Source organism: Schistocerca piceifrons, chromosome 9 (genome assembly GCF_021461385.2).
Source record: "Schistocerca piceifrons isolate TAMUIC-IGC-003096 chromosome 9, iqSchPice1.1, whole genome shotgun sequence".
NCBI lineage: Eukaryota > Metazoa > Arthropoda > Insecta > Orthoptera > Acrididae > Schistocerca > Schistocerca piceifrons.
The window spans coordinates 96,977,938-97,002,165 of NC_060146.1; the positions used below are offsets into that span (position 1 = coordinate 96,977,938).

General features: G+C 40.4%; 1 protein-coding gene across 1 annotated transcript in view; it reads left to right on the forward strand.

The window, feature by feature from the left end:
- LOC124716727 overlaps positions 1–24,228 on the forward strand; it is a 196,940-nt gene that overhangs the window by 100,697 nt on the left and 72,015 nt on the right. The window contains exon 7 of the mRNA XM_047243270.1: positions 6,732–7,010. Coding sequence (XP_047099226.1) covers positions 6,732–7,010 — 279 coding nt within the window. The remainder of the gene's footprint in view (positions 1–6,731; positions 7,011–24,228) is intronic.

A 24,228-nucleotide genomic window follows, 5' to 3' on the forward strand; every position in this document is an offset into this window, starting at 1 on the left:
TGATCCTTGGACTCAGAAATCCCTTCCAACGTCATATCAAAGTTCATCTTCTGCATCAGGTCACTTCCAGCTCATATAGCACTTACCCAATACACTAACTTACGATCAGTTTTTCTCGATACATGCAACCGCACCGAGGTATAGTTCACCGTAGTTGATAAATAATCATCCCTATTAACAAAATGGTTCAAATGGCTCTAAGCACTATGGGACTCAACTGCTGAGGTCATTAGTCCCCTAGAACTTAGAACTAGTTAAACCTAACTAACCTAAGGACATCACAAACATCCATGCCCGAGGCAGGATTCGAACCTGCGACTGTAGCGGTCTTGCGGTTCCAGACTGCAGCGCCTTTAACCGCACGGCCACTTCGGTCGGCCCCCTACAAGCAATTTTTAGATCACACACCTTTGTTTCTTTAGCCAACCTGGTCGATAGCGAGTTGCTGACGACACAATAGTGACTCTGGTTTCGTCATCGAGTATCATTTTTAAACCGAAATCGCTAAGGTATAATTCATCGTAGTTGACAAATAATCACCTCTATTAACATTTGTTTAGATCATGAACTTTTGTTTCTGTGCCAGCCTGATCGACTTCCAGTCCCTGACGACACAATAATGACTTTGGTTTCGTCACCTAGTACTATTTCAATATCGACACCGCTAGGTGATGTCACTTCTGGATTGTTGATTGCTCTGACCTCTTTTCAAATGGTATAAATGGCTCCGAGCACTATGGGACTTAACATCTGAGGTCATCAGGCCCCTTGAATTTAGAACTACTTAAACCTAACTAACCTAAGGACACCACACACATTCATGCCCGAGGCAAAATTCGAACCTGCGACCGTAGCGGTAGCGCGGTTCCAGACAAGCGCTTAGAACCGCTCTGATCTCTTTTGCCAGTTTCATTTGTTACTTCTGTTTCTGCCGTCTCTCTTGATGGTCATTTATTTTCTCAGTCGAAATTTTCCGGCTTTAATTGAGAGTTTTGTCTTTCTGCCACGATCCCTTGCAGTAGAAGTAATTACCTCAATTCTCAGATTACCTTCCATTCGGAAAGTGGATGCACTCAGCGACTGTATGTGAGTTATAAAGTCTCTCTCACTCATACACACACACACACGGTATAAACATCGTAAATAGAAGTTAGTCTCGAACACATACTTCGTTAGGTTGGCTACAAATAGGTAATCATACCAAAGAAGATGAAACACGTAATGGAATCGCAATATTTACGTTGTGAAAAACAGTGTACGACGAAATAGTTGTATCGAGTGGCAAAAGAACAATATTCCACCACGAAAAAGAGTGAGAAACATGGTGAACAGTTTGTGGAAGGCGAGAACACAAAGATGTGATTATAAGGCAGTGATAAAAGTGGTAGTGCGATCTCCATACTATATGTGAGGAAATGCAGATCAGCAAATCGCAGGTAATTACTTTTTTTTACAATAAATTACGAAGTTATCTGCTTAATAATCTGAAACTAACAAAACTGTGTCGTCATAGATCCCACAGAAGACGCCTTAGAACAGGAGAAGGCGAAACGCGTCTGGGATAAATAAAGTAACTAGCAGCAGGACAAGGCAGTTTTATTTACAAAATAAGTGGTTATGTGCTTGCTGCGGAGGATGTACACACAAACAAACTTGTTAAATGTTTCAAAGCTTTACGGTCCTTCAGAGTAGTCGCCAGAATTGTGTGTAACCAGTTGTCAGTGATGTGGAAATTTGGTGGATAGTTTTAGCAGCGCCAGTTGTGTTGATAGTTCGAGAGGAGCGGTCTACTTCCCGAATCTCTGTAACAGGTCTGAAACGATTGCCAAGTAGTGCTTCCTTCATGTTAGGAATCAAGTGGAAATCACAAGGGCTTAAGGCTGGGACTGTGGTGGATTGCAGGCTGTGTTTCAAAAATGAACAGCTTAGACAAAGAAGCGGCTACACTTTCTGCACAGGTCCGCCCATCATTTTGCAGGAGAATGTCCGGTCTCGTGTGGCACAGCTTGCGACTGATTTGGTCGATCGATGGGGCTTGATTCCTGAGATGAAGGAACCTCTTTATGGCATTCGTTTCAGAACTGTCACAGAGATTCGTCAGGAAGTAGACAGCTCCACTCGGTGTATCAACACATCTGGCGCTGCTGCATGTGCCCTACGACTTCCACATTGCTGGCAAGGGGTTATACACAAGGACAGGAGAACTTGGAAACATGTGTCTGCTTTGTGTAAGTTGTAAATAAATATTTGCCTCTATTAAAGTTCCAACCCTCGTAGTTCTTAAGAATGGACCTCAAATCATATATCGATAGGAAATGCGAAATGGCTGACAGCTTCAGTGTGGTGTAAAAACGCAAGCTCATCTTGTACTGAGGACACTGTAGGGCGACCATACTTTTTCGTGTGCAGCGCTTTTACGAATAATTTATAATTTAACCTGTGCCCTATTAGACCACTCTGGGCATTTACAACTCCCTATGGGCTTCTGAAGTAACAGAACTCTACCATCTAGTGAAGAAGATGTATGAGACAGGCGAAACACCCTCAGACTTCACGAAGAATATAATAATTCCAATCCCAAAGAAAGCAGGTGTTGACAGATGTGAAAATTACCGAACTATCAGTTTAATAAGTCACAGCTGCAAAATACTAACACGAATTCTTTACAGATGAATGGAAAAACTGGTAGAAGTCGACCTCGGGGAAGATCAGTTTGGATTCCGTAGAAATTTTGGAACACGTGAGGCAATACTGACCATACGACTTATCTTAGAAAATAGATTAAGAAAAGGCAAACCTACGTTTCTAGCATTTGTAGACTTAGAGAAAGCTTTTGACAATGTTGACTGGAATACTCTCTTTCAAAATCTGAATATGTCAGGGGTCAAATACATTGAGCGAAAGGCTATTTACCATTTGTACAGAAATCAGATGGCAGTTAAAAGGGTCGAGGGGCATGAAAAGGAAGCAGTGGTTGGGGAGGGAGTGAGAGAGGGTTGTAGCCTATCCCCGACTTTATTCAATCTGTTTATTGAGCAGGCAGTAAAGGAAACAAAAGAAAAATTCGGAGTAGGAATTAAAATCCATGGAGAAGAAATAAAAACATTGAGGTTGGCCGATGACATTGTAATTCTGTCAGAGACAGCAAAGGACCGGGAAGAGCAGTTGAACTGAACAGTGTCTTGAAAGGAGGATATAAGATGAACATCAACAAAAGGAAAACGAGGATAATGGAATGTAGTCAAATTAAATCGGGTGATGCTGAGGGAATTACATTCGGAAATGAGACACTTAAAGGAGTAAATGAGTTTTGCTATTTGGGAAGCAAAATAACTGATGGTGGTCGAAATAGAGAGAATATAAAATGTAGACTGGCAATGGCAAGGAAAGCGTTTCTGAAGAAGAGAAATTTGTTAACACCGAGTATAGATTTGTCAGGAAGTCTTTTCTGAAAATATTTGTATTTAGTGTAGCCATGTATGGAAGTGAAACGTGGACGATAAATAGTTTAGACAATAAGAGAATAGAAGCTTTTGAAATGTGGTGCTACCGAAGAATGCTGAAGGTTCGATGGGTACATCACATAACTAATGAGGAGGTACTGAATAGAATTGGAGAGAAGAGGAGATTGTGGCACAACATGACTAGAAGAAGGGATCGGTTGGTAGGTCATGATCTGAGACATCAAGGGATGACCAATTTAGTATTGGAGGGAAGCGTGGAGGGTAAAAATCGTAGAGGGAGACCAAGAGATGAGTATACTAAACAGATTCAGAAGGATGTAAGTTGCAGTAGGTACTGGGAGATGAAGAAGCTTGCACAGGATAGAGTAGCATGGAGAGCTGCATCAAACCAGTCTCTGGACTGAAGACTACAACAACAACAACACGTGATTTCGACAGCCCTTATCAGTTCAAGAGTTTCTGCAAGCTTTTCTGTGATAGTATTTGAATACGAACGTGCACCAATTGTGCTTGTAATTTTCTTACCAGCTACAGTTTTTGAGGCCATTTACGAAACAAAGGATGTTGCTTATTACTACAAAACATGAATAATTTATGATTTATTCCAAACATTAAATGACATGTTAACAAATATTAATATTGAAAGAGTACGAATTAATAAGTGCTGTAAAGTTTAGAAGAGGACTGCAGCGTAATTAGAATTGATTGTTGAAACTAGCAGTTGCAGCTGTGAAGAATGGAGCAAAAATGGCGGTACAAAATTATAGCTCAAAGTATGTGGACGATTAGTTTCCTTCTTTTTAGTGATTGAATGATTACCCTTCATTATTTTAAGCAAGTTGATTCTTTAGTCTACATATATATAACCACACTGTAATTAAATTTAATTTAAAAATGGTCACCTTTTCACTGTCAGCATAGAAAGTTACAGGATAGTAACAAAATACAACAAACAACAACTTCAACCCAAGTGAATTGACAATTAAATCGAAACCCTTAGCTGCCGACAGGTGTTGTTGATATACATCAATGGGGACAGCTGAAAATGTGTGGCCTGACCAGCATTCGAACCCGTGACCTCCTGATTACATGGCAGACGCTCTGTCCATCTGAGCCACCGAGGGCACAGGGGAGAGTGCGACTGCAGGGACTTATCCCTTGCACGCTTCCTGTGAGACCCACAGTCCCAACAGTCCACAACCTACATTCGTAGTGTTCCTAATAGGTATTTGCCCATTCACTCATTACTCGCGCCAGCCTAAGCTGACAAGTCCCGAAAGAGTTCGGCCAAAGTGTGCGCATTCGCACAGAAGGAGGTCAATGGCCAGGTAGCCTTTAACTGTGAAGATGGTATTTGTTCCCGAAAGAACAGATACCACTGAATGGGCAAATATCTACGAGGGTCACTCCAAAAGAAATGCACACTATTTTTGTAAAAATACAGTTATCATTCTGCATGTGTGAAAGTTTTACAGTGTGTAGATACATCCTTCCCTCTTGTTTTCAAACTTAGTTCAACCTGTTCCCGTGAGTGGCGCCGTCACAGCATGTCTTCAAGATGGCTGCTACATTTGCCGTTCGTCAGAAGCGACGTACTGCCATAGAACTCCTGTGCTGTGGAAACGAGACAGTGGGAAACATCCACAAGAGGTTGAAAAAGGTGTATGGAGATGCTGCTGTCGATCGCAGTACAGTTAGTCGGTGGGCAAACAGGTTAGGTGATGAAAGCCGGCACGGCAACATTGAGGATTGTCCTCGCAGCGGCAGGCCTATTACTGCACACACTCCAGACAATGTGCAGAGAGTTAACGAATTGGTGACTGCTGACAGACCCATCACAGTGAACGAATTGTCACGCTACGTTGGGATAAGGGAAGGAAGTGTTTGCACAATACTGAGTGTTGCCGTTAAAAAAGATTTGTGCCACGTGGGTTCCCAGGATGTTGACAGTGGCTCACAATGAAACAAGAAAAACACTATGCAGCGAACTTTTGGAACAGTACGAGAGTGGTGGAGATGAATTTCTTGGAAGAATTGTGACAGGTGATGAAAAATGGCTCCCTCATTTTTCACCAGAGACCAAGAGGCAATCATTGGAGTGGCATGATGTAAATTCGCCCAAGAAAAATAAATTTAAAACCACACCTTCTTGTAGAAAATTTTCGCTACGGTGTTTTTCGATTCCGAAGGACTCTTGCTTGTGGACATCATGCAAAGAGGAACCACCATAACTTCTGATGCATGTGACGACACAGTAGAAAATTCAAGCTCGACTGAGTCGTGTTCGACCACATCTGAAAAAGCAGTATGTTTTGCTGTTACACGACAATGCACGCCCACATATCAGTCAAAAAACCATGGAAGCGATCACAAACCTCAGATGGACAACACTGAAACACCCGCCCTACAGTCCTGACCTGGCTCCATGTGACTATCACCTCTTTGGGAAACTGAAAGACTCTCTTCGTAGAACAAGGTTTGAAGATGATGACTCCCTTGTGCACGCTGTCAAGCAGTGGCTCCAACAGGTTGGTCCAGGATTTTACCGTGCGGGTATATAGGCGCTGGTTCCAAGATGACGTAAGACAGTTGAGAGGGATGTAAATTATGTAGAGAAATGAAAATATTGTTCCTAAAGAATGTATCTACACACTGTGAAACTTTCAGACATGTAGAATAAAAGATGGATTTTAAAAAAAGTAGTGTGCATTTCATTTGGAGTGACCCTCATATTAGGAACACTACGAATGTAGGTTGTGGACAGTTGGGAATATGGATCTCACGGGAAGCGTGCAAGGGATACGTCCCTGCATTCGCACTATCCTCTGTGCCCTCGGTGGCTCAAACGGATAGAGCATCTGCAATGTAAGCTGGACATCCCGGGTTTGACTCCTGGTCAGAGCACGTATCTTCAGGTGTCCCCATTGATGTATATCAACAACACCTATCGACAGCTAAGGGTTTCTATTTAATTATCATTTTATTCTAGAGAAGTTGCACGGTCATCAGTGGTAACTGTTCTTTCGGGAACAGATACCAGCTTCATATAATCATCGTAAGTATCTGAGAATACTGAAGAACACTTATTCAATTCACACCAGCTGGCAGTGTAAGAATGACGTGCTTTGTTGAGATACTCATACATGGGATTGTTTGGTAGCGACATGCATAATACGATAACCGTTTATGGTGGAAAGTTGTCCGCATTTGTGGCACATTCAGCGTACGACGAGAACCACCACCCAACTGCTGTCATTGATCTTGCAGGCGAGGAGTGGCAGCTGGAGGACAAAAGCAACGCTACGCTGTCCGTGGACACTGGCTGCATGCAGCTGTTGGCCAACGCCCTGGACCACCCCATGTGCCCACTGGAAGACCTGCCTCCGGACACCATCAAGCGGCGCGAGCAGTGCCGTGTGCAGCTGTGGCACGACCTGTCGCAGGGGTCGCCCCACATACCCGTCACCAGCTACCTGGCCTACACGCAGAGGGCCAACGTCAACCTCTGCCTCTTCGCCTGGATGACTGTCAACTCGATCAGCATTTGTCAGGATGTCCCCTTCAGTACGATTCAGTCTGTGCGCGATGCCCGCTGCGTTTTCGGTGGTCCTGACGACCAACCCTGTCCGCAACTCAACGAAACCGACGCCGTCTGCTCTGTTTGCAGGGCTATTCTCCTGCTAAAGTGTCGCGATTTTGCTTCCACAAGTTATCTCGAGGCATGTCGCGCCCCCATGGACCACCGTGGTTGGTACTCACCATACTGTGGATATTATATACAGGGCAAAGACAAGCCGACAAACAGAATACTGAGCTACAAAGACAGTCTAAACAGTGGCACCTTGAAGTACAAGGATTTTAAAATCGAGGGCTTAGAACCTTTAGAAATAACATTTGTAGCAGTGAATATTCTCTTCCGATTTTTGACTGCTGCAGTGTACGTGTACCTTCCCAATTTACGTAACTTGCCCGGAAAGATATTCTTGTCCTTTCAGATAACAGGTATGGTCCAGATCTTGTTTTCTGAGGTCTTGTATCGTATGGCAGGTGTCCCTGACTTATCTACGACGGTGCAGATTGATAGCGCACTAACTCTTCTGAACTGTATCTGGCTCAACTCATTCTGCTACCAAATGTACGCATGCGTTCGTCACCTTAGGCTTCCTAGCGACCTAGAACGTGCTGAAGTAAGGAAGATATTCCGCCGTCAGCTGTTGTGTTCGCTAATACCCTGGAGCATAGTACTGGTGGCAACCATTGCTTTGGAAAGAACGAGCGAATATTACCTGTTTCACAGTCGTATAATATTCATCGTCGCAATTTCTCTGTCAGTAGCTTACAATATTGTTTGTCTTGGACTGGTGGGATACATGTACCGACGTACTCGTAATTCCATGCGGCAGCTCAAAATTTATAGTAAAGAGACGTTTGACTCAAAGACACTAATTCTTTACATGTCAGCTAAGACTGTCACTTTAAGTGGCATAGGCACGATTATTAGAATTGGCTTCCACCAGGCACAAGGCATAGCTCAGTACGTGTACTATGTCCATATAGCTACGATGGTACAGGGTCCACTGCTTTTCGTTTTATTCGTTTGCAACAGTGCAACTCTCCCTCTGCTCAGGGAGAGACTACTAGCACGGTGGAACCCCGATGTCATCGGTCCAGGGCAAGAATTGTGTTCATCTGCCGAGAGAAATCTGGCAAAGAGAGTCAATGTACAGGCTGCGGCTGCGGAATCCACATTGTAATCTCCAAGAGTGTTTTTTTTTTCCAAGGATTGTCTTCGTTGTGCTAAACCCTGTCATAAGTTATCAATGTAGAAGCTAGCTGGTTTGACAAAATTACTGTGATTCATGTAAAACTGCTTCCCTATTTTCTAATATGATCTTCATTTCTGCAATGACATTAAATAATTAATAAATAAAATTAAATCTATATGAAAATAAGATGTAAGTCTCTATTTCTTCTACCCAACAGGTGAAAGATTTAGACTATATACTTTATTAACGTGCACTCCACAAATTAAACAAGAAAAATTTTCTGATATTAGACTATGTCAAAGACGAAGATAGTACAAGTACTTAATGTTAACCACGAATTACTTTAAGTGCCGTTCTACAAAGTGAAGGCAACAGAATCTACTCTTAGTATACACTTACAAGAACTTCGTCCTTTCTGCAGATTCTTGCGAAGCTTTTAACGCACGCCTATGTTTATCTTACGTTTAAAATTTCATTGAGGCTTTGTAAATAACTGATTGCCCGGTCATGGCTCATCTGCTTTCTCTCACTGTATATGGAGAAACCTGAGATTCTGTCTTCGACTGTCTAGAAATTACCCTTTTCTGGCAGTTTCTTATAAATGTTGTGTGACATGAAAATCCAACTTGAAACGAAATTATTCTTTGCGTGCCTGGTTGCACTGATATGAAAAAAATCATGGGATACCTTCTAACACCGTATCGGGCCTCCTTTTTCTCGATATAATGCAGCCACACGACCTGGCATGGACTCAACAAGTCGTTTGAAGTCCCCGCAGGAATACTGAGCCATACCGCCATAGGTCTACCGATGACATTGTAATTCTGTTGGAGAGAGCAAAGGACCTGGAAGAGCAGTTGAACTGAACAGTGTCTTGAAAGGAGGATATAAGATGAACATCAACAAAAGCAAATCGAGGATAATGGAATGTAGTTGAATTAAATCAGGTGATGATGAGAGAATTACATTAGGAAATGAGACACTTATACGAGTACATGAGTTTTGCTATTTGGGAAGCAAAATAACCACTGATGATGGTCGACGTTGAGAGAATATAAAATGTAGACTGGCAATGACAAGGAATGCGTTTCTGAAGAAAAGAAGTTTCTTAACATCGAGTACAGTTTTAAGTGTGAGGAAGTCTTTTCTGGTAGTATTTGTATGGAGTGCAGCCATGAAAATGAGACATGGATGATAAATAGTTTAGACAAGAAGAGAATAGAAGCTTTCCAAATGTGGTGCTATAGAAGAATGTTGAAGATTAAAGGGGTGGATCACGTAATTAATGAGGAAGTGCTGAACGGAATTGGGGAGAGGAATTTGTGGCACAATTTGACTAGATGAAAGGATCGGTAGGTAGGACATGCTCTGAGGCATCAAGGGATCACCAGTTAGTATTGGACGGCAGCGTGGAGGGAGACCAAGAGATGATAACGTTAAGCAGATTCATAAGGATGATGGAACATGGTTGCACAGAATAGAGTAGCATGGAGAGCTGAATCAAACCTGTTTCTGGACTGAAGACCAAAACAACAACAACTGTCTCTATAACAGTCCATATTTGCAAGTGTATTACCGCTGCAGGATTTTGTGTACGCACTGACCTTTCAATTATGTCCAACAAATGTTCAATGGGATTCGTGTCGGGCGATCTAGGTGGCCAAATCATAGGCTCGAATTGTCCAGAATGTTCTTCAAACCAATCGCGAACAGTTGTGGCCCGGTGACACTGTGCATCATTGTTTGGGGACATGAGGGCCAAGTACGGTTGTAAGTGGCCTCCAAGTAGCCGAACATGACCATTTCCAGTTAATGATGAGTTCAGTTAGACTAGAGGACCCAGTTCATTCCTTGTAAACATAGCCCACACCATTTTGGGGGCACCACCACCTTGTCTAGTGCCTTGTTGACAACGTGTGTCCATGGGTTCGTGCGAATTGGGCCACACTGTAATCCCACCATCAGCTCTTACCAACAGAAACCGGGACTCATCTGACAAGGCTACAGTTTTCTAGTCGTCTAGGATCCAACTGATATACCCAAAAGCCCAGGAGAAGCGTGCTTTTACCAAAGGCACGTGGGTCGGCCGTCTGCTGCCATAGCCCATTAACACTTTTAGCCACGCTATCGTAACTGGTCCATTCGTCGTAGATCTCACATTGATTTCTGAGGTTATGTCACGCAGCCCTGGTTGTGTGTTAGTAGTGACAACTCTACACAATCGCCGCTGCTCTAGGTCGTTAAGTGAAGTCATTCGGCTTTCAGAGTCTGTTAATAACCGTCGCGCCCCCTAATCACGTCGGAAACCATACGAATCGCCTGAGTACAAATGACAGCTCCGCCAGTACACTGTCCTTTTATACCTCGTGAACGCTATACTACAGCCAAATGTATATGTGCATATTTCTACCGCATGACGTTTGTCACCTTAGTGTACGTAAGTATTTTTTTATCTTAATTTACTGATGTTATCTGAAAGGAGCAATGGCCTTGCCGCAATGGATACACTGGTTCCCGCGAGATCACCGAAGTTAAGCGCTGTTGGGCGTGGATGGCACTTGGATGGGTGACCATCTGGCCACCATGCGCTGTTGCCATTTATCGGGGTGCACTCAGCCTCGTGATGCTACTTGAGGAACTACTCGACCGAATAGTAGCGGCTTCGGTCAAGAATACCATCATAACGACCGGGAGAGCGGTGTTCTGACCCCACGCCCCTCCTATCCGCATCCTCCTTGGCGGATGACACGGCGGTCGGATGGTCCCCGTAGGCCACCCGTGGCCTGAAGACGGAGTGTTTTTTTTTTTTTTAATCTGAAAGAGGTGCATTTTACACATGTCTGAAGAAGTTGTACCTGTGGATGTTTTTCATTTTAACTGCTGAGTCCGGAGAAATTAATATCATTGCAGAATGAGAGGTACAGGGAAGCGGAGACGATTAGTCAGTAGTGTGTTGAGGAAGGTGTAAAAGCCTGACCTGCTTGAGCTGGTTAGTGGTTCGATTCGAAAAGTAGACGCACTTCGTCCCTTCCTCTCTCATTTAAAAATAAATTGTGTGAAACCTTTTACGTTTTTATGTTGTGTACGACATTCCAGCAACTTGGCAAGCTCCATTCTTATCTTTTGAAGAATCAAGATACGTCGGAAATACTAAAGAAAGAAAAATCTGCTGCTAATTTCAAGGCAGTGCTTGAAATAGCCTAGGAACAACCTTAAGATAAGAATGACAAACTGGAATTTTAAGTAAAACGGAAACTACGTTGATAATTTTAAGTTAGTGTTTGAGATACGATAACTTGATGGAAAAACTGTTTGCTATAATTCAGTTTAAAGTCGTATATCGAATATATAGCATCCTAGCATCAAAACGTTTTTCTAAGAAAGACAGGGATACTTACCTTGCACACTCAACACACACTTGATCGTACACACTGACACATCACAGGGACTGTTGGGGTTATTATGACAGAAGATGCCCCCAATTATGGATGTGGAGAATGGCGTTGGGTGGGCCATTGAGTGATGTGCAGCAGATGATAAGTCAGTAGCATGCAAAGACCATGCTAAACCGAATCGCATGGCAGTCCATCAGCCAACAATTAAAGGTTACGAGAGTAATCCCAAAAGTAAGGTCTCCTATTTTTTACGTAGACCTGTTTATTTCTACAATGGTTTACATCTGTTTACGGCTTGAACATTTAGCTATTTTTCGACATAGTCACCATTTCTGTCGATGCTTTCTTGTAGACGCTGTTCAGAAAGTTATGGACCTCTTCTTTCACCTCGTCGTCGGAGCTGAATCACTGGGACCATATTTATGCTGAAAGGTACTGTGAGACTCTGAAAAAAACTCAGACGGGCAATTCAGAACCGGAGAAGAGGAATGTTCAGCAAGGGTGTACACATTCTCCATGACTACGTCCTCCCACACATCACTTGGCAAACCGGTGCTCTCCTGCAACAGTTTCAGTGAAATATAATCACCCACCCACCCTATAGTTCTGACTTGGCGCCCAGTGACTATCACCTGTTCCCTAGGTTAAACGAATATTTGGCCGGAAAGCCATTCAACTCCGACGACAAGGTGAAAGAACAGGTTCATAACTTTCTGAATAGGATGGCGGCGAGCTGGTATGACATGGGCATACAAAAACTGCCACAGCATCTACAAAAATGCATCGACAGAAATGGTGATTATGTCTAAAAATAGCTGTAATCAGATGTCATTCCTCGATCTGTCAGGAAGAAAACAATCATTGAGCTCAGAGCATACATAAAAAAGTCACCACCTGTAAGAGAGTGTCAAGCGATAGAAGAGTACCATAGTACTCGCTGGGTATGTCAACAAAATGTGTTCTTAGTAACAAAATAATTTATATCATAACACCACACATAGGTGACGCATGTATCATCTATATTTTGAAAGCCATAGAAATCAAGCTACACAGCTAAAAAGAAAAAAAATATTACTTACACATAAACATACAAAATTATAGCATTATCATTTCAATACACCCAATTCTTATACAGCTGGTAAATGGAGGAACGCAATTTGACATGTGCGACTGCTGGTTGGTACAGCTTTTATAAAAATTCATATCACTGTGAAAATAAGTACCAGGAAAATAATCAAGGTCTGGAAAATATCTATCATCACCTTTCATTTCAAATCATTAATTAAACACTCGAAATTTCAGTAATCTATCTCATATTCAATGAAGAAGCAAACTTGGTCCGAGCAATTTACCACAATACTGCAGTCATTAAAACATTGAAAACCTTCACTTGTCTTCTATCTACATGTTGGTATTTTTAAGTGGTGGCTCACAGTGGGTGATCATTTATCTAAGTGACAGAGCAAGGAACCTTTACAATTTATACATTTTCTCAGTGCTCCAGCTTCTGCCTTTTCCCTGTCTTCAAAAACAATACTGATCACTAATATTCTCGCTAGCCTCGCTTCATCTCAACTAATTCATGTGCCTTACAACTTCAAAACAATCAATTCATAGTGCAACTCCTAACATTTTGAAAGTAAAATAATGTTTCCACTCATACTGGGTTACATCTCATCATGATCAGTATTAGGTAATGTATTTTGTTTATCATTATTAGGCTATCAGTGTCTTTCCTTTTACTGATCTCAATTAACCAAATATGGGCCTACTCTCACCCATCATCAAATCACAATCACTCATCTAATGGCTCAGTGCTCTTCTTCTAGCAGCTGGAAAATCGCAATATCCTCATAACCATCGCCAATGACTTCATTTCATTGTCTTCCATACAAACAAGTCCTCAGGTAACATGATGCTACCTCACATCAAACAACCCCATACTATTTGAAGAAGGATGTTATTTCAACCACTAGTTCTGGGACTGCCCATTGTCAAGTGCATCTAAAAATACAACAACACACCATACTAAGGTAAGAGAGCTACATGAACGTACTACAACGACATCAGATGCAGTGTTAACCAAACACAGTAGTTGGCTAAGTTACAAGCACGGATACGTCATCATTGCTGCATCAAAAATCGCATGCTATGCATATTTGTGCACAGCACCGTCGTCAGTGGTCATCTCTAATATAAGGTACATGACATGAAAGTTATTTCGAGTCAACAGCGTTACTGCGTTATTAAAATGTCACATATGGACAAAACACCAAAGAAATAAGAAGAATGCCTTACTAATCAGAATAAATTTAAATGTTGGTCAACCTTTCCTTTGACAAGTCCCCCACTTCATCTATTACAACCATAAGAAGAAAATAACTCTGTAACAGCAGTCACCTGGAGGGAAACAAAGTATCAGAGAGCTCGCTTGTAAACAGTTTACAAGTAATTAGACACTACAGCCTGGAGAATTGAATTATGATGAGTAAACATAAGAACTTCACGGGATCTGTGTGAGCAAACATTGGTTCCATGATATTCATTAACATGAATCACCCATTATAATTCATAGCCAATCTTCATATCATTTAACCATTTAACCAAGCACTGACAGTTGAATGGCTGTGGCAAAGTTGTTCAACAGCTCAAGCAACCACCAATAGCCGGTACTGAAAGCGCCAAAAAATTTGAGATAGCAGTAGTAGAAAATTCAAAAATACTTAGTGGCATTATGGGAAATTCAATAAAACTGCAATATGGCATGGCAGGTAATTAAAAAACACAAAAAGGCGAGACGGAAATTTCAAAAAATTGCAATATGCAGAACTAGCTCAATTGTGCTTGTGGGAAATTACAAGAAAATCTAAGGCGATGAAAACAACAACTTCTCTGCCAGTCATTATGATTCCATGTTCAAAAGTATACAAACGATCTGAATTTTGCACCCTGTTCAAAAGTGCCCAAACGATAAGACTTATTTACTGAAAACGTGTAAAGGGTGTTACTTAATAGTAAGTATTTCGACATCCAAATTATGTATCTAAAATGTGTAAATTTCATCTGAATTATGTACAATGGGACCATGCTGAAAATTTATTGGAACAGATTTAATGCAATGCTCAGAAGTATCCAAACAAGTTGAATTTTGTCTCATGATCAAAAGCATTCGATTAATTACCAGAAAGAATATAAAGATATTGACAATACATCTTCATCTTGGCGCTAGTGATCTAACTTTAAGTTTACTCACCATCTGTCAACAAACCTAGTTCAATCTGTTGTACCACACTTGATGTAAGGCGTTATGGAGCCCTCAAATTAAATATATTCATATCAAATTGTACCTATTATTTATCAAAAATATGTAAGCACACACGAGCATGCACACACACACACACACACACACACACACACACACACACACACACACACACACAAATGCACACAGTTTTTATGTCAAGTGTTACAATTTTCATTCTACATCTAAATTGTATGTCAAAATATATGACAGCAACACACACACACACTCACACACACACACACACACACACACACACACACACACACACAGTGAATGCGTCAGTCAGGTCTCACAATGTTTTTTCCACATCTAAAATACATAAAGGGCGTAACTTACAGTAATTCCACATCTAACACATATGTGAAGAATCCATCAGCAACACAATATTTATGTCATAGACACAATGTGTAACTTTTATGTCTAAAATATCTCTGAAAACATGTAGTCTCCAACTTACATAATTTCCACCTGTACATGTATGTATAACTCTACAAAACACATGTGCTCTACTTAAATAAGATGCTAAGCAAGCTGCTGACGTTTCGTCTTATGCTTAAATGGCACTATGCACAGAAATAAACATGACCAAGAATAATTTTAGCAGTAAAGAAAATAAAAACACACACTGTGCCTATGTCAAGAGTCAAAATGATATTTTCACATTTAAAACGTCCATCAAAAATGTTAAGAGTGAAACTAAGAGTATTGGCATACCTAAAATATGTATTAAAAACTACATCAATAACGAACACAGTATTTATGGCAAGTTTGCAATCTGTTTGTCATATTAGTATGTTAAGTGTTCCAGTGATCAATTTCACAGTCGCTGTTACAATGCATAATGTGTCAAGTGCATAAGAAATGCACACAAGAAAGAAGTTTCTTTCCTTTAAGCTTAAAATATTTATTGCCTAGCTCATTCCCATAAATGGAACAAAGTGCGCATATTATAACTATAGATTTATTTATTCGTGTTCAAGAATTCATCTATGGTATAGGAGGAGTGGTGAAAGAGACAAGATTTCAGTTTATTTTAGAAACTGTTACTGCTGTCTGTCAGACACTTTATCTCATTTGGTAATTTATCAAAAAGTTTTGCAGCAGCATATATTTACGTTTTTCTGTGTCAAAGGTAGATTAAGTAGAGGACAGTGTAAATCTTTCTTTCTTATGGTATTGTAATCATGAATGTCACTGTTGTTTTGAAACTGGTCCAAGTTGTTCAGAACGAGTTTCATTACTGATTAAATGTATTGTGAGACCATTGTAAGAATTCCTAATCTTTTAAACAGATGCCTAGAAGATGTGCAACTATGAGCCCCATATATTATTCAAAGCATTTTCTACTGAGCAGTCAATACTTTTTGCCTACATGTTGAGTTTCTCCAAAATATTATTCCATATGACATCACAGAGTGAAAGTATGCAAAATATGTTAGCTTACTAATTTGCAATTATTCTGATTGCAAAAGTTGCTGAACCTAGTCGTTTTAGGAGACCCAAAATATGAATTTTCCATTCAAGGCTCTCATCTATATGTACACCAAAAAACTTAGTATGCTCTACCCTGGCTACTGACTTCTGTTGATATATTTATTGAAGAAACTGTACTCCTTGCAGAAGAAAATTGGATGTGCTACCTTTTTCGATGTTCAGACCAAGCCCATTCACAAAAAACCAATTAATAACTTTTCCAAAGACATTATTTGTATCATTTCCTTTTGCAGTTTCTTTTACTGGATTCATAATGATGCATGAATCATCAGCAAACAATGACAGATTAGTTTCTTGTTTCAGACAAGAAGGGAGGTGATTCACGTATATCAAGAACAGATGGGGACCCATGATCGAACTGTGTGGCACATCTAATATAATTTCACTCCAGTTAGATGAAGTGGGAAACTTCCTTAAATCACTTAAGCCATGTAAAGAAACGTTTTGGTTCCTGCTCTTTGGATATGACTTAAAACACTCATTTGCTGTTCCATTTATACCATAGAATTGTAATTTCTGTAACATAATCTCATGGTTTGCATAATCAAAATATTTGGATAAGTCACAGAAAATTGCTATTGGTGACATTTTATTATTTAAAGACTCTACTATGTGGGCAGTGAAATTGTATGTTTCTGTCTCAGTAGAACAGCATTTTTGAAATCTGAACTGTGATTTACTAAGTATCCCATTTCTGTTGAGATGGCTAACCACTCTTGAGTACATTACTTTCTGAACAATTCTGGAAAATGCTGTAAGCAAGGAGACTGGCCAGTAGTTACTGACATCTGTGGTGTCCCATTTTTTGTAGAGAGGCTTGAGTTAGTCTCTAAAATATTTGACCCGGTATGTAAAATGTGCTGGCATTTCGATCATTGACTTACTTGAGACTATATTTTACTGCATGTACATTGATAGAACTATCGTCACCTGATGTTCTTAGAAGTTTTTCAGTAATGTTTCACCTCACCAAGTACTACGAGTATTTTATGGGGGAAGAAGAAAACATATCATGTTTTACTCTAGAAAAACCTACTAACTAGATAATATAGGTTCTTTAATTACGTTCTGATCTTGAACACAATAGTGCTTAGGTACCACATGTGATCTATACACCGATGCCACATTTTCAAACTGTTTATAACAATAACCCACACTAAAAGAACTGTTTTGTTGAAATGTTTAATGTATTGTGGCACTTCGAGTACATAGTTTCATAATATGCAAGGATAACTTCATAATACATGAAACATGATTGTAAACACAGTACAACATGGCCAAAGACGATAATGGAACAAGCTTCCTCACAGATAGGAACGTTGGATATCTTGAAAATGTTATCTTTGCACCAAAATAGAATTATTTATCAAAATACATAAAGATAAGTACAAAACACATACAGTTTGTGTATTGTAGTACGTAGGTATAATTACAGAGCTCTTGTTACAAATTACACTTCTGTCTTTACACCAAAATGAGGTTACTTATCAGAAATTAGTTATCAAAATATACAAAGATTTAGAATGTAAAACACACACGCCACACATTCACTACTGCTGTAAGTTACTGTTCTGTAGCACTAAAAATCCATATGGCAAGGATAGTGGCACTGTTAATCTCAATAAGTGCTTAAGTAGCACTTGAACATATCCATGAGCTAGTTTGATCTTCATACCACACATTAAAGAAACCAAAGTTGTCTGTCTTATTCATCAAAATATGTAATGATTTGTTCTATACCACTGCAAAATACATGTAGCACTATTGTTAATCTAACTTATACTTACGCTTGTCAACAGGAAAAGGTTTATCTTTGTGCCGAAGTAAACAATGTTATTCTCAGGTCCAAACTGTATGCATTATTGGTCAAAAACTCGTCTTAGGATGCCTATAACTGATGCCATATTCCCCTATACTTTATGGTGACCATATCTTGGGGTACTGACATTATCCTGCAGTACACAATGTTTCATCTTCTGCTGATAATGCAGTGTAGACTACATGTACGTCGCCATGTCACAGCAAAATTCTAAAAAAAGTGCTCCATACATCGAAATGTTACGGCCAAACCATAACAAATCATCTCATACGTCACCATGTCCGGGAAAAATTGTAACAATTTGCTCCATACATCACCATATTACAAAAAAATCGTAAGAAGTTACCGCATGCATCACCATGTTAAAGCAAAATACGAGGGCTGGAACATAAATAGTGGCAACTATTTTTTCACAACGGATGCAAAAGAGTTACATGTTTGTACCTGTTAGTGTCCTTGAAAGTAGTCACCAGCGTTGTGTAGAACCCGTTGCCAGCGATGTAGAGCAGCCACAGCTTGCGCTGTATGCGCAACGCGCAACGCGCACATGTGAATAAACGAACTTATTACTCGGAGTATTTATAAACGTGTAACGCACTTGGCTCTGGTGGTATGACTGGTGTGGTATAGTTTAGTTCAATGAGTATTCCTTGGTCTGTTACATCACATACACTATGTGATAAAAAGTGTCCGAACACCCTCAAAAACATACGTTTTTCATATTAGGTGCATTTTGCTGCCAACTACTGCCACGTACTCCATATCTGCGACCTCAGTAGTCATTAGACATCGTCAGAGAGCAGAATAGGGCGCTCCGCGGATCTCACGGACTTCGAACGTGGTCAGGTAACTGGGTATCACTTGTGTCATAGATCTGTACGCGAGATCTCCACAGTCCTAAACGTCCCTAGGTCCACTGTTTCCGATGTGATAGTGAAGTGGTAACGTGAAGGGACACGTACAGCACAAAAGCGTAGAGGTCGACCTCGTCTGTTGACTGACAGAGACCGCCGACGGTTGAAGAGGGTCGTAATGAAGAATAGGCAGACATCTATCCAGACCGTCACACAAGAATTCCAAACTGCATCAGATCCACAATTAGGCGGGAGATGAGAAAACCTGATTTTCATGGTCGAGCGGATGCTGATAAGCCACACATAACACCTTACGCTTGGTGTAAGAAGATTAGTGGAAAAACGTTGTGTGGAGTGACGAATAACGGTACACAATGTGGCGATCCGAGGGCAGGGTGTGAACATCGCGAATACCTGGTGAACGTCATATGCCAGCGTGCGTAGTGCCAACAGTAAAATTCGGAGGCGGTCGTGTTGTGGTGTGGTCGTGTTTTTCATGGAGGGGGCTTGCACCCCTTGTTGTTTGGCGTGGCACCATCGCAGCACAGGCCTACACTGATGTTTTAAGCACCATCTTGCTTCCCACTGTTGAAGAGAAATTCGGGGATGGCGATTGTATCTTTCAACAAATGAAGCACCTGACAAACTGCTGATTGGCTTCTGCCTCGGGTTCTTCGGCCGACGTTCTTCTAATGATTTTACTGTCGTTTCGCCAGCACGAGTGGCTGGCATTGTCAAAGCTTCACCCCCCATTGCCGGTGGTGAACTGCATACTGGCATACTGCATACAGGCACTCGTGCTGGCGAAACGACAGTAAAATCATTAGATGAACGTCGGCCGAAGAACCCGAGACAGAAGCCTATAGGCAGTTTGTCAACAAGTGGCCACGAAAGCCTTAACAATTTTGAATCAAGCATCTGCTCATACTGCGCAGCCTGTGGCTTAGTGGTTACGCGACAATAACATCTCTGGAATTGACTGGCCTGCACAGAGTCCTGAATCTACCGAACACCTTTGGGATGTTTTGGTTCACCGACTTCGTGCCAGCGAACTTTGCAGTCACCTTACCGGGTAATGGAAAACTAAAACTCTCTTGTAAATGGTGCAAAATAATTGATGACGTACTGTGCGCCTGTAATGGAGGAAACAACCAAAATATTGACCACATGCTTTTAGACTGCAGTAATTTTACGACAGAGAGGACACTATCAGAAAGTAAATAACTGAAAAGCGTGAACGACGGCCGATCAATAAACCAGACTTAGTTCGTAAATTCATACTTTCACAACTTTTGTAATTCAATAAGATTCTCAGTGGTATTGATGCTCTTTGGTACCAATTGTAATTTCATACATATCTTTAAAACCCTGAATGTATGCTAGATGGCTAACAGATTGGGAGTCATAAGATGAAGATCTGTACAAGCAAATATAATTTGACATTTCGGTAACCTGATAACCGGCCGTGGGCTTTTCGCTATCAGCATAGAAAGTTTCAGGATAGTAACAAAGTACGACAGCCGCCCGAAGTGTCTGAGCGGTTCTAGGCGCTACTGTCCGGAACCGCGCGACCGCTACGGTCGCAGGCTCGAATCCTGCCTCGGGCATGGATGTGTGTGATGTCCTTAGGTTAGTTAGGGTTAAGTAGTTCTAAGTTCCAGGAGACTGATGACCTCAGATGTTAAGTCACATAGTACTCAGAGCCATTTGAACCAAGTAAACTGATAAGTCTTGATGTAATCTTATTTTGTATTTGTATGAGCTGAGTTGTCTTATTTTTGTTAATCTAAAATTCACAGATGTGGTATTACAATGTAATGTAACATGTGAAATAAATAAATAAGATGGTAAGATGAAAAGATAAGCGTTTCATAGCAAGAGCTTAAAAAAGGGCGACAGAATCTACAGTTTGCAACACAAGTGTCCCAGAAGGAATGGTCATAATTCACATACTTTCCTCAGAGTGTTGGGCTGCGAACTCAGTGTGAGGTATTGTGTTATACTGCTGGAATATGGCATGCAATTCAAAAGGCGTTGTGGTGTGCACTGCAGTGTGGGCTGTTATGTTATACTGCTGGAATTTACACACATTCTACAAGATGGTATGGTGCGAACTGCATTGTGGGTAACTGCATTATACTGCTGGATTATGCCACACATTCCATGAGGGGGCGTGGTGCGAACCGCAGTTTGGGCTATTGCGTTATTGTGCTGGAATATGCCATACATCCCTCAAGGAGTTATGAAGTGAACTGCAGTATGGAATATCGTGTTAAACATTCTTCAAGCCGTTGCAGTGCGAACTGCTGTGTGTGGTATGTATCAGTTATGGATTTGAAAATAAAACTCATCGTTTGTACTGTTGTCCTAGAAAAGAAAAGAAGTGGAATACGCGTAATTTGAACATAGTTTTTCTTGTAGCATTGTGAATGCAATTCAGTCATGTTTCATGTTGCACAATGCCTAATGAGTTTTACATCACAAGTTGACCTGTGATATAATTAAAGCTACATGACTGCTCTGCAAGTCGCACTTGCTTGCAGGTGTTGGAATTATATCTATTCCGTTCCATTGTCGAAAATCACGTGGAAGGAGTGACCACCTAAATCATTCTTGCGAACCCTGATTTCTCTTATTACACTATTATTGTCCCTCCTTGCTGCATAAGTGTTTGTCGGAAAAGTATTTTGACATTGGAAACAGAAAGTCGTTGACTGAAATTTCATACAAAGATTTATAGGCAAAGATAAATGCCTTCATTTTTTTGTCACTACCATGCCAGTACTCTTACCATATCTGTGACTCTCTCTTCCCTATGTAGTGGTAGCACAAAACTACCAAATTATGCAATAAATTGGAGAGGTTCTTCGAAGTTACAGCATTCGTTTTCTTTATTACTTGGTAACTAGTTAGGAGCCTAAGCTTATTAGTGAATCATCCACTAAGCTACGCAATAATAACCATGAATACAGCCACATGACTCTTTATTCTAGTTAAACACATTTTGTAAAGTAGTGTAGGAAAGAAATTCATTCACCCCATACGTTTTTTCGCACCCCTGACTGAAAACGTGATTTCTTGTCAGAAGGGTAACACTATTTATTTGCAAATGGAATCTTATCAAGCAGAATCTAAGTTACATTTGACGTTCCCCAATGACATTTGACTGACCCTTTCCTATTTTTGATATTTATAAATAATTTAGGAACATCTGAGCAACACACTTAGATATCTTACATTAAACTCCTTCTTTCAAAATTTGTTTAATTCTACACACGATCAAAACGAACTGCAAAATATTGACAGCATATCCAAAGGTGTGAGGAAACAAGGATTCTAAAATGCATACCCTAAGAGCTATGAACACTTGTTCAGTAGAAGATGAACGATATAGCTCCTCAGGTATATATTTCAGAGCCCATGTTTAACAAACTTATTTTCATGTTTTGGTCCATACTACCACCACTGAAAACTGTCTACCCTACAATTCTCCCCAAAAAAGTCATGATACACAAATGTGGAATTTATTTATATTTTATTAAGACCGGTTTCGGCCATGAACCATGTTCATGGTCCTGTATGAAATACGAAACAAAAATCGTTTCAATTGCAGGAAGGAAATGACCTACAAGGTCACGAGATTATTTCGAGTGTAACAACAGAAAAATTACTTACATCGAAAAATTAATCTGCAGCTAACATTACATGTAAATACTAAAAGTATCGTTCACTTCCAACATTACAAGTATGATATCACTGTGAAGAGCAACAAACTGAAGAGAACCAAAACGATACAGTAGAGGGCCAAAACTTATAGTAAACAACACGAAGATTAAGGACTACAAAGGTAATACATTTGTAGCCAGGACGAAGATAACACTAATCATACATCTCGCAACAAAACTGTATTCCAGGCAAAAATCTTGAAGAAAACAAAGTAATAAAAATTGAAATTATATTACGTAAGTGTTTTTTTACGCACGATATCAACATTCTTTAACGTAAAGACTAAAGGGGCCCATCTTTACAATAAAATATAAACTTCTCAGAATTAGGTAGCCGGCCGGTGTGGCTGAGCGGTTCTAGGCGCTTCAGTGTGGAACCGCGCGATCGCTACGGTCGCAGGTTCGAATCCTGCCTCGGGTATAGATGTGTGTGATGTCCTTAGTTAGTTTTAAGTAGTTCTAAGTTCTAGGGGACTGATGACCTCAGTCCCATAGTGCTCAGGGCCATTTGAACCATTTAGAATTAGGTAAATAACATACTGCAAATATCCAATCCGTGCCCACATATATTTCTTAAAGGTATTATTTCAGTTTACGTATTTTTATGGAAAAATGTACCATCCAGCAACACAGAAATTATTAAATCCAATATCTGATACGTTTACAGAAAGGTTATCAGAAACTGGCATTGTCAAATTCATGAAAAACTATGAGAACAGATGGGAACCGGTAGTGGGATATCCCATGGCATAATTAGGATCAAATCCTTCAGAAGTGATATACTAATAGCATACCAAATCAACAGTATAAGTTCACAAAATCATAAGTGAGAACTTTCAAGGATACAAAGGATTGTGATAATGTTTCTGTCAAGAGTGCCTTAACAACGATGTCTTTTTCACAAAAAAAATTACGAAAATGAAGCACAAATACAATTTTCTAAGTGTAAAATATAAAAATAATAGCTTAGGATAACATAGAGTGTAATTAATTATTTCATGCTGACATGCAACGCTAGAAATTAGCAAACCTACACATAGAGCAATAAAATTTAAGTACCCTCAATCACCATATTTGTCACTTAAAAAAAGTCAACATACCTACATCTAAGGCAATCAGAGAATATTACGTTCATTAATTTATGAGGATCAATAGTAAGGTATGACCATTTAAGGGGTTAACCGAGTGAGAACCAGCATCACAAGCATATTAGCTGTGGTATACTTCATAACACATCAGCAACTAAAATGCTTCCAGAATGAGATTTTCACTCTTCAGCGGAGTGTGCGCTGACATGAAACTTCCTGGCAGATTAAAACTGTGTGCCCGACCGAGACTCGAACTCGGGACCTTTGCCTTTCGCGGGCAAGTACTCTACCAACTGAGCTACCGAAGCACGACTCACGC